Source organism: Arachis ipaensis, chromosome B7, assembly GCF_059453495.1.
Source record: "Arachis ipaensis isolate K30076 ecotype BB chromosome B7, ASM5945349v1, whole genome shotgun sequence".
Lineage (NCBI taxonomy): Eukaryota > Viridiplantae > Streptophyta > Magnoliopsida > Fabales > Fabaceae > Arachis > Arachis ipaensis.
Genome location: NC_142442.1, coordinates 133,888,048 through 133,898,743, shown reverse-complemented (window position 1 = coordinate 133,898,743; position 10,696 = coordinate 133,888,048). Strand labels below are relative to the sequence as shown.

The 10,696-nt window shown below is 32.4% G+C and overlaps 1 protein-coding gene across 2 annotated transcripts; it reads left to right on the top strand.

Annotated features, from left to right (window-relative positions):
* Positions 1-3,400: 3,400 nt before the first annotated feature.
* Positions 3,401-9,868, top strand: ACR3 (ACT domain repeat 3). 2 transcript variants are annotated; one of them, XM_016307946.3, is made up of 8 exons: positions 3,401-3,825; positions 6,579-6,670; positions 6,868-6,913; positions 7,161-7,275; positions 7,397-7,464; positions 7,601-8,215; positions 8,476-8,580; positions 9,300-9,868. In XM_016307946.3, exons 2-8 carry the CDS (start codon positions 6,600-6,602, stop codon positions 9,624-9,626), a joined length of 1,347 nt encoding a protein of 448 aa, XP_016163432.1. In that variant the 5' UTR covers positions 3,401-3,825; positions 6,579-6,599; the 3' UTR covers positions 9,627-9,868. The 2 variants fall into 2 exon arrangements, with proteins under 2 accessions (XP_016163432.1, XP_020961992.1); XM_021106333.2 differs by lacking the exon at positions 3,401-3,825 and having other exon boundaries at positions 6,552-6,670.
* The last annotated feature ends 828 nt before the right edge of the window (positions 9,869-10,696 follow it).

The following is a 10,696-nucleotide window of genomic DNA, read 5'->3' as shown; positions in this document are numbered from 1 at the left end:
CAATGCACCCAAATAATAACCAAATGCACCCGAAATGCTTTTTTTTTTTTTTTTTTGAGAACTTACATAGTTGCAGATTTTTGTTTTTTTCCTGCTTTTTTTTTCTTGAATAAAACTTTACAAGGCTCTTTGTTCTAAAAAAATATATACAGAATTATAAGAATAGGGTAAAAAAAGAATTTAGAAAATGGTATAAGAAAAAGAAATTACATGGAATCCGAAGGTTTGTTTACACTACTTTGCTCCGTTTGTCCTTGAAACAAAGGATCAGTCTCGGTTGCTAAGCTCACCTCTGGCATTCTAAGTATAGAATAAATATCATTCAGTAAATAATACTATTCAGGATATCAAAATTCTATCAATTAACGGAAGATAAATAATCAGCAACCAAAACACCTTAAAAAAGGTAATATTGTTTCAGATCCAATATCAGTTCTGACTATATATTGAAAAGTACATGTTAACAAAATATAGTTCTGATTACAGAGTTTAAGATATGTTTAGAAAGTATCTTACCCATCATAGGAATGATTTTCTTCTTCTGAAGACGAATCCTCAATTATGTGCTTTCTTTTTTTGGATTGTGTCCTGTAAATAAAAAAATTATGAATCAGACAAATACAACAATATTAATGATGAGATACTGTCGAAGGCAGTTCATACTTTTTGGCGGCAGTGTGAATTTTTTTGCTTGTTTTTTGTTTTTTAACTGGCAAGGATTCTTCACTCCTGAAATTAAATGAGAAACCCTGTGTTAATACATTAAATTTTGATAGAAACAGGAAAGAAAGTGATGATAATTTCAGAATCTTACTCATCAGTGGATTCACTTTTACTTTCTGAACTGGAATCCTCTAAAATATGCTTTCTCTTTCTGGATTCCATTCTGGAAAGCAAACAATTATTAGGGAAAAACACCTTAACACTAACAAAATGAACCCAAAAATATTACTTACTTTTTGGCTCCCCTTTTGGGTTGTTTCTTTGTAGGTTCCTCTAAGTCTTCTTCCGACTCAGACTCAGAGGAAACATCAACATCAGTCTCTAATGAATCATTCTCAGAGGAAGAACTTGGTTTCTTTTTTTGTTTTTTTTTTCTTCTTTCTTTTCTTTTTCTTTCATTTCTTTCAATTTCTTTTTTGTTTCCGCCATCTTGACGATGCCCTGAAACAGTAGAAATGTTAGTTTACAGCATCTACATAAATAAAACACACACAAATTAGAGAAGGTATTTTGTTTGCTTACTATATAGCCATTTATCTCTGCTCTAATTCTTGCAACCAGCTGCTCTCTGTTCCAGTTGCTAACCCAGGGCACTCCAGCTTTTTCCTCTCCTTTCTTCTCCTTGTTTTTTCTGAGATAGAAATAGATTATCATCAAGGCATAGAGACACCCGTCGATTGATTTTTTTCTTTTTCAGACGGAAATTTGTTATGCCTTTAATGATGAAATTCAGCACATGGGCTCCCCAGTTGTCCTCTGTTATTTTCTCCATCTCAAAAATTGGAGCTATGTGCACGGGAGATACTTTGGTTGTTGTACTTGGCAACAAGAACGCCATCTGAATATAGAGGATGAAAATCCTCTTAAACATAAGCCGATCTTGTTCATTTTCAACATCGATACTCATCATCTCATCGGTCAGCTGCTTCAAAGTGTTGCCCTGAAACCTTCTAAAAATGAGTTGGTTCTCTTCAGAGAAATTCTTATAACTCACTTTATCAGGAAATAGATCTCCTACAAAAAAGAAAACAATTTATCACTTGAAATGCATCCAAAGATGATTCATATGCACTCAAATATCACTCACATGCACCCAAATATCACTCATATGCATCTAAATTTATTACTTAATTACACGAGATCAGAATAAGATATTGCGAAGAATATATTACAGAGAATGGAACTATAGAGGTTTTCTGTAATCAGTTACCTGATGCATTGAGGCCAAGGGCATCCTCTATTGTTTTGGGTTTAACCTTAAAGGAACCATAGCTGGTTTCCAGTGTGTTTTTCTCCAATTTAAAGGAGTTAGCCAATTCCTTTAAAAGTTTGTGAGGCACATTCATTGGCGGGGTGTGCATGAGTCCCCCAAATCCTAATTCACGAACGATCGCTTTCTTCGGTTCGCTCATCTTTTCAAATTTTTCGCTCAATAGTCTGGTGGCACACTTCAAATCTTTGGTTTGCTGTAAACAAAGCAAAATTAGAGTCATTTAAATAACCTATATTTGTATTAGGAAAAATTGACTTGTTCTAAGATATATATATATATATATTCACTTACGTTGTATTTTTTTCACCTTGATTTTTGGTTGTCATTTTTACTGCAAGAAAAAAAAATACTGTCAATAGATAAAAAAATGTACCCAAATACTAGAGCCATACACCTAAAAATCAGTCACGTGCACCCAAATACCAGCCACAAACACCCAAATCCAGTCCTATACACATTTTGTTTTTTCAATTAAACGAAATTAAATGAGTTCAAAATCATATTCAACTCAACCAAACAAGTAAAATCATAAATTAAACGAGTTCAGAATGATATTTTAGTTCAAAATGCCACTAGAAGCACCAGTCACATTCCATACTGACATATACACCCAGAAATGTTCCGTACACAGTTTATATGTATACAAACCTACTTAAAAGGCATCCAAACATTCACAAAACAGAGTTTATATGTATACACCCAAATATCATTTTACTAGAACTACGTAAAATAGTGTAAACGACTTGAAAAGTTTCATTATAACAGTAATATCAGATCTAAACCAAGAACAGTGAAACAGAGAGAAAAATATCACGATATAGTACTTCGATTTCAAAATCAGAAACAAAAATGTGAAAAACTTAGAAGAAAAACGAAACAGTACCTTAAATGATGTTTGTTCGTTCTTTTTGGTGTTTTTTGATGGAGATTTGAATATTTCCTTCTTGATTTCTTTTACTTTTTGCGAGGACTTGGACGATTTCTTCAGAATTTTTTTTTTTATTTTGAATGTGGCTTGAATCTCGAGGGTTTGTGTATTGATTGAGGAAGAAGAGGAAGAGTTTTTTCATTATGAGCGCGTTTTGGAAAAGTGAAACGGTTGAGTAACGCGTGTAGTTTTTACGTTTGAGTGTGGAAAGTGTAGGTGCACGTCGTTTTTTGTTGGACTTGGATAACTTGTATAACTTGTAAGACAAAAAGATATGTGTGGCAGGCCTGAATATAATAATATCAAAAAGGAATTCCGTGCATTAAATTGTTGTCCGAACCAATATAAAGAAGGCTTTACTCCAATCCAATGGAGAAAAAAAAGTCCAACACTGTATTTGAAACCAAATTTATGTAATTTCATTTGTTTAGCAACAAATTTTTAAATAAAGCTCCATAGCGGATTAATCATTAATCGAGTTGGGGGTTGGGAGATGCAGTAGAAAATAAAAAATTATTAATAATAAATTAATATTGAATGGGTTCTAACTTCCCACCTCACAGCACCACGCCATTTGCCATGCTTGAGTGCTTCAATTCTTTTTAGAGAGAGAGAGATGTATTAAGTGGTATTCCAACGTCGAAAGCAGAGACACAAAGGTTGTTCTGTTTTTTCTCTTCTCTAACTTTGTCTACATATATAAAACGAAGTACATGTGATTCTGCTGCATCACCATCACCTCTTCTCTCTCTCTCTCTCTCTCTCTCTCTCTCTCTCTCTCTCATCATGTAAGAAACTGGAAAACCTACAACAAGCTCAGCTACCTTGCGCCGCTGCCTCCGATAATATTATTCCACCAACTTCTTCTCTTCTCTACTTTCCAAATTCCAATTATATTAAGGTCTGTGCTTCATTCAATTTCTTCCTTCATTGATTTATGCATATAATCATGCTCTTTATTCTCTTTGCTTCCAATAATTATGTATCTTCTGCTCGTTAATTATTCCTTCAAGACTTCCTTCTCTTTTTAATTTCTTCCCTCTTTCTTTTTATTTAGCGAATTCTGTTATTTTGTATATCCAAAAGTAGAGCCCAAACTTAATTTAGAATAATAAAACAACAATTTGTACGTTAGTTATATATATAAGTAGTGTTAGAGTAGGAACCACGCCAAAGTTCAATGACAAAGATGGCTATTGTTTATGGGGAAAAAAAATGTAATTAGTAAATCAAATTTGGGATTTGTGTTGGAACAAATTGAACACTCATCTATCGTGTGTGTGTGTGTGTGTGTTTTTAAATTATAAATCCAAAGTGAAAACAATAACACTCTTTTCTAGATTTCCCCCACACCTTCTCTGTTACTATTCAAGATGTGAAAAATGCTGTGTAAGGCAACCCACCATCCACTACCGAATAGAACCTGTTCAAGAGTCTTCCCATTAGTTCTTTTCACCTATTAAAATAGTTAAATATGCCATAAGCATTTTGTTGGAGTATATTTAAATGTAATTGACCCATCTCATTTAATTTTTTTTAACAAACGAGCTCAACACAATAAAATAGAGAAAAAAATGAACTGAAACAAGAACAAAATATACTCTAATTTAATTATTCTAAACAGCGTATTTAAATTTATAAACTTTTTTTCAGTAGCCATTGTTTCTTCTGCAGCCTCAATATGTAGTATATATGACATTTTTACACATTATTGTGAAGTTGCTCTAAGGGATATTTGGTTGGAAAAAAAAAGTGAAAATTTTGATAAAAGAGTTTTATAATCAAATTTATTGTGAAAATTTTTATGCATGAGTTTGACTTTATAAAAACTGATCATTGTTCTGTTGTCAGGCCTATATATAGTGATACATATTTTTATATTTGCTCCAATAATGATATGGTATATATATATAGTGGTTGCCATTTTTTAATTATTTTTTTTTAATTGGGTCAACGAATTTTCTTACAGGATTCTATTGCATTACTGAAGTGGTAACTTTACATGCTATTAAAATTTTCAGGTCCCACCTATTTTAAAAATATCGTTTTTGAAGAATTTATAAATATGAGATATCTTTTATCTTTTGAATTAATTTTTAGAATGAGTTTATTCCACTCAACTCAAGTTAATTAATATCAAAATTTATTCAGTCCAATATAATATTAAATTATTAAACCACTTAGATGTGAGGAAGTGTGGTGTCCAACAAAAAATAGATGTGAGGGAGTGTATTGTGAATCCCACTTAATTCTAAATATTTTTCATTGAAAATGGATTTTTTTTAATCTTTTTTAAAAAAAATTTATAAGTGTGATCTTTTATTATTTAACATATTTTTCATATATTTTTTTTAATCATACTTAAAAAGTGTATGATAAAAAACCACACTTTATAAAAAAAATTAAGAAAAAAGAAATGAAGAGAATTCATTCCTCTTTTCACTCTCTATTTTTTTTTCTTTTTAAAAGTATTTTCAAGTAAAATTTTAAAAATAAAGAAAATAAAAAACAGGGAGAGTGGTCTTATGCCATCTTTTATTTATTTGTTTTTTTTTTTAAGTAAACAAAAGGATCTCAACCAAAGAAATTCTAAATTCATAAGTAAATTCCTTGTTTTCTTTATCTAATTTTAGAAGAGGTCGTTCGTTAAGGTAGCGTTTGTTTTGAGGTACTGAGACAGAGACTGAGAGACTGAGACTCAGTATCGTGTTTGTTAGTTCAGAGACTGGTACTAAAATTTCTGTCTCTGTCTCTAAAATTTCAGTATTTCAGTACCTCCAAAAAGTAGGGACACAGGGGACTGAAATTTTTAGAGATGGAGATTGAAACTTTAATAACATTTTATACCTAAAATACTTTCATTTCAATTAATTAATTCCAATTTTACCCTTTGTGCAAATTAAATTAGAGTTTCATTCTTGTTTTAATTCCTGTCTCCCATTTTGCACCAAACAGAATACTGAGATTTATTTCAGTCACTGTCTCTTAGTCTCTGTCTCTCAGTCTCAGTCTTTTCGTCTCTGTCTCTCCACCAAACGCTACCTAAGAGTCCTAAAGTTTTGATAATATTAGCCTTTCTTAATCGTGAGAATAATAATGTGAGATAATTGGAGACAATTTGGCACGGAAGCTCTCTGCTCTCTTGTGATCTTGTCTAATGGTAGAAGTCACAAAGAATATATATCTATTTTTTTGTAGAAAAAAAAAACATAAGTATTCGAGTTAAACTTGGAATCAAATCTTTATGTCACATTTGAGTCCTTTTTGGTCATTTTCTCAAGATGCTATTGTGTTACTAACCCCAAGTGTTTGTTGCATTTTTCTTAGATGTGACAAGTGTGAGGTAAATGAAAAATGCTAAATTTTTGTTTACCCATAAGTTTTATGCTCGTCATTTATATATGGCATTTGGAGAATCATATATTTATAACTGAAAAAGATTTTTATTATTTTTTTAAAGTACAAAAAATAAAATGTTTTATCTTTCTTTCTTTTTTATCAACTATTTTCAATATAAATTGTAAAAGTATATAAAAAATAGTAGATATAAATATTGTTTTTTGAATTTATGCTCCTAAATGAAAATAGAAAATGTTTACTGGTTTTAATTTGTTCATAGCCTAACCAGGATAAGATGTTTTCATGATGATCCAGGAAGAGCGAGAAGTTCGTTTAATGGCTAGAGTTTGTTGGCCATATTTTGATCCTGAGTATGAGAACTTCAGCAACAGAATGAATCCTCCAAGGTTCATTGAATTACAATTTCTTTATGATAACTAATTGGAGAAACAAGATTGCTAAATCATGGAACACGTAAATTTAAATAAGCTGCTTTGATTCCTAACAAAAACTTGTTATAAAGAAGAGGATAGAGAGCGAATCCATAGTGGAGTATAAATGACTCGTTGATTTGTAAAATTTGTTTGCGCTTCTTCGCATGCAGGGTCTCTGTGGACAACACTAGTTGCCATGATTGTACTCTTATCAAGGTATAATTTATCAAATAAATAATTGTGGCATCTTCCATGGCCTCTTTAGGATTTGGTTTGGCCACTCAGCTTCTTAGGAATCCTACCTTCTCAAATGGTTTTTCAAAGTTTCTTGAACCTTTGAGTTTTAAACTTATAGGGCATAGCATAATATGTATCATTTAAAAAATTTCATTAATTTGGATCATTCATACATATTACTACTATAAGTAATGGATTTTTATTTTTGTCCACTACAAAATTGCAGGTTGATAGTGTTAACAAACCTGGAATTCTGCTGGAAGTGGTGCAAATCTTGACAGATCTTGACTTCATAATTACCAAAGCCTACATATCTTCTGATGGAGGATGGTTTATGGATGGTACTTTTTTTCTAATTAAATTTAACTTTGACTAGAAATGTATTTACTACAAGAATGTGTCCATGAAGTAGGTACTACTTATATTTGATTAACTAACCTGTTCAAGTGATGGAATAAACAGTGTTTCATGTGACGGATCAACAAGGAAAGAAGATAACAGATAGCAAAACCATTGACTTTGTGGAAAAGGTATAATCTGGTGTATATATATATATATCTATATATAGTTGTAGTTGCAAAGAATTTGAGCAGCACAATGAAATTTCAAATGAATGCACATATCACAGACACTGAGGGCTACTTCTTAACAGTTCTTTTATAATAGGCTCTAGGACCAAAGGGCCAGAGCACAGAAGGGGTGAAGAATTGGCCAAGCAAGCGTGTTGGAGTGCATTCTGTTGGTGATCATACATCGATTGAGCTTATTGGCAGAGACCGGCCAGGTCTCTTGTCCGAGATCTCTGCTGTCCTTGCTAGCCTCCATTTCAATGTGGTTGCAGCTGAGGTTTGGACTCATAATAGAAGAATAGCTTGTGTCCTTTATGTCAGTGACACTACAACCCAGGCTGTGGATCATCCAAATAGATTATGCCTTATGGAGGAGCAGCTTAACAACATTTTGCGCGGCTGCGAGGATGGTGACAAAGTTGCTAGGACTAACTTCTCCATGGGGTTCACCCATATGGATAGAAGGCTGCACCAAATGTTGTTCGCTGATCGCGATTATGAAGGGTCTGGAGCAACAACAGATGCTGATTATTCATCTTCCTCAAGGCCAAAGATCACAATCGAACGCTGCGAGGAAAAAGGATACTCGGTGGTTAGTGTCCGGTGCAAAGATCGGGCCAAACTCATGTTTGACATTGTTTGCACTCTTACTGATATGCAATATGTTGTTTTCCATGCCACAATCTCTTCAGATGCTCCTTATGCATCCCAGGTATAGTGTTTTATACTCCATTTTAGAGAATATAATGTGTTGTTCTTTAGACAATTCAGATGTTTTATCCTTGAAAGATGCATCTTTTCTCAATTCGGTTTTTCTAGTACTTATTGGTTTAGACATATGTACCTCTAAATTCGCTTTAAGTTGATTGTTCTGCAAGGTTTGAAGTATTAAGGTGTAAAATTCAATCTAATTCTTCAAACAAATCCAAACAATTGAGAAATTTGGACTAAAGAATTTATGGATACCTTTAGGAGTATTTTATTCGGCATATGGATGGATGCACACTTGATACTGAAGGAGAAAAAGAAAGAGTCATCAAATGCATTGAAGCTGCTATTCAGAGAAGAGTGAGTGAGGTAACTTGCCAATTTTATTTGACTTCTATATTCCTCTTAATTACAAATTAAAGTAAGACAAGGAGATGAAATTCTGGTTCCAAACTCCAAGTAAGTGTCCCATGCTCTGAACAAGGAACTTAAGTTATCTCTGGAAGGTTCAGTTTTAACTATTTTTATAGCTTATGGCTTCACATAATTTGCCCTTGAATCTTGACCTTTAACCTAACAAATCTATTTTCTTCTTCCTGTCATTTTCTTTCCACTTACTATGTAGTGTTATGTGATTTTACAGCACAAACTTCTTTCCGAATTTTTAACAGAATTATTAATACATTTTGCATCTACAGCTATCTACTTGTGATGCTGCAAATTGTACGACAGATACATGGGGTTAGGTTCCACTCAGATTGTATCTGACCATCATATCCACTAGTGAAAGTGATGATGGTCTTTTGCCTTCAATAGAGCTTAAGAATCTATGTTCTCCATGTAATATCATCCATATCCCTACATCTTAAAATAGAAAAGGAAAAAAAAAAGGAATTTAGATGATGAAAAAAAATACCCTTTTTTTTCTCAGGTTATGACAAACTTGATTATCAAGCATACTATGTCATTTTCTTTATGTGTTTCATTTCATTTTCTTCTTTACATAATGTTACTTAGTTATCAAGAAACATGGCTGATATTAGTCTCTTTTGGTTTTTACCATTGATTCTTTGGATTTGTGGACATAGGGTGTGAGCCTTGAACTTTGTGCAAAGGATAGAGTGGGATTGCTGTCTGAAGTAACAAGGATTCTAAGAGAGAATGGATTAACAGTTTGTAGGGCAGGTATATCAACAAGAGGGGAGCAAGCACTGAATGTGTTCTATGTGAGGGACGCATCTGGCAACCCGGTGGATATGAAGACGATGGAAGCGCTTCGCAAAGAGATAGGGAAGACAATGGTGGTGGAAGTGAAAAGAGTACCTGGAAATTCCTCCAGAGCACCAGCTGAAACCAGAGGATGGGGTAAAACAAGCTTCTTCTTTGGAAACTTGTTTGAAAAGTTCTTGGCTTGAAGAAGAAGAAAATCATATATATGCATCAGGCTTGGTTTGTTAGTGAAAGACACATCATAATGTATAGAAGAATAAAGTTATTTGTGTGTCAAACATGCCAAGTACTTGTACTTTGGGGCCTTTGGTATCATGACAATGACAAAGACATTGTATCTTCTGTAGTTCTGTCTATAACTAAACTAACTAGTTGTAATTTTATGTTGCCCTTTTAATGAATTCGGAGTCCTTGTTAGTTTCTCTTTGTATCTGTGAATCTTTTTTACATGAGGTGGTTACTTCCATCAAATGTACTAGGAGACAAGACTAAAATGTACTAAAATCTTCTAGTGTTTGTTTCAGAAAAACCCAATTAGCTCTATTGTAACAAGCCGCCTTCATATCTTATATTTTAAAACCCATTTAATAATATAATATGAGAAAAGGATAAATAGGTTACTGATTATTTAAAATAGTAATAAATAGATCCTTCACAAATTTTATTTACAAATGCATTTTTTATGTTTGTAAATGACAGACAGATATGTTCTTTAGTCAATTTACCTCTCTAAGAACAAACAGAGATAGCTGATGTGACGTCTATGTATCTATTACGAAATAATGTGTTCGTTTGCAAACGTCAGGATTTGTAATTAAAATTTGAGGAATCTATTTATGGTTTTAAAAGGTTAGAAATCTATTTATTCTTTTTTTCTAATAATATTGAGATCAATGCTATAGTATAAAGGAGGGATGACAAAAAAATTCCCATCCACAGTTATCAAGAGAGATTACCTACAACAGAGAGACTAATGTTAGAAAATTATAATTTTCTAATTTATTTATGGACAAAACATATAATTGATCAAAATCACATTAGTTATTTCATATTATATGACTTATATAGGTGATCTCATTTATTGTTATAAATACTAAAGGAATAAGTTATTATTATTTTTTATTTGAAATTAAATAAGAATAAAACTAGAGATGCTAATTTATTTGTGCTTTAAGATTTAATGGGTACCATACTCAAATATAAATAGTAACTTCAGAGTTTTGGTCTCCAACACAATAAAGCTGCCTCCGCAGCT

What these genes read in the sequence shown, in the direction of transcription:
- ACR3 (XM_021106333.2), top strand. Translation starts at nt 6,567, where the DNA reads ATGATGATCCAGGAAGAGCGAGAAGTTCGTTTAATGGCTAGAGTTTGT. An exon ending in ATGCTCCTTATGCATCCCAG is followed by an intron (nt 8,216 to 8,475) that starts GTATAGTGTTTT and finishes GGATACCTTTAG; the next exon opens with GAGTATTTTATTCGGCATAT. An exon ending in TTCAGAGAAGAGTGAGTGAG is followed by an intron (nt 8,581 to 9,299) that starts GTAACTTGCCAA and finishes TTGTGGACATAG; the next exon opens with GGTGTGAGCCTTGAACTTTG.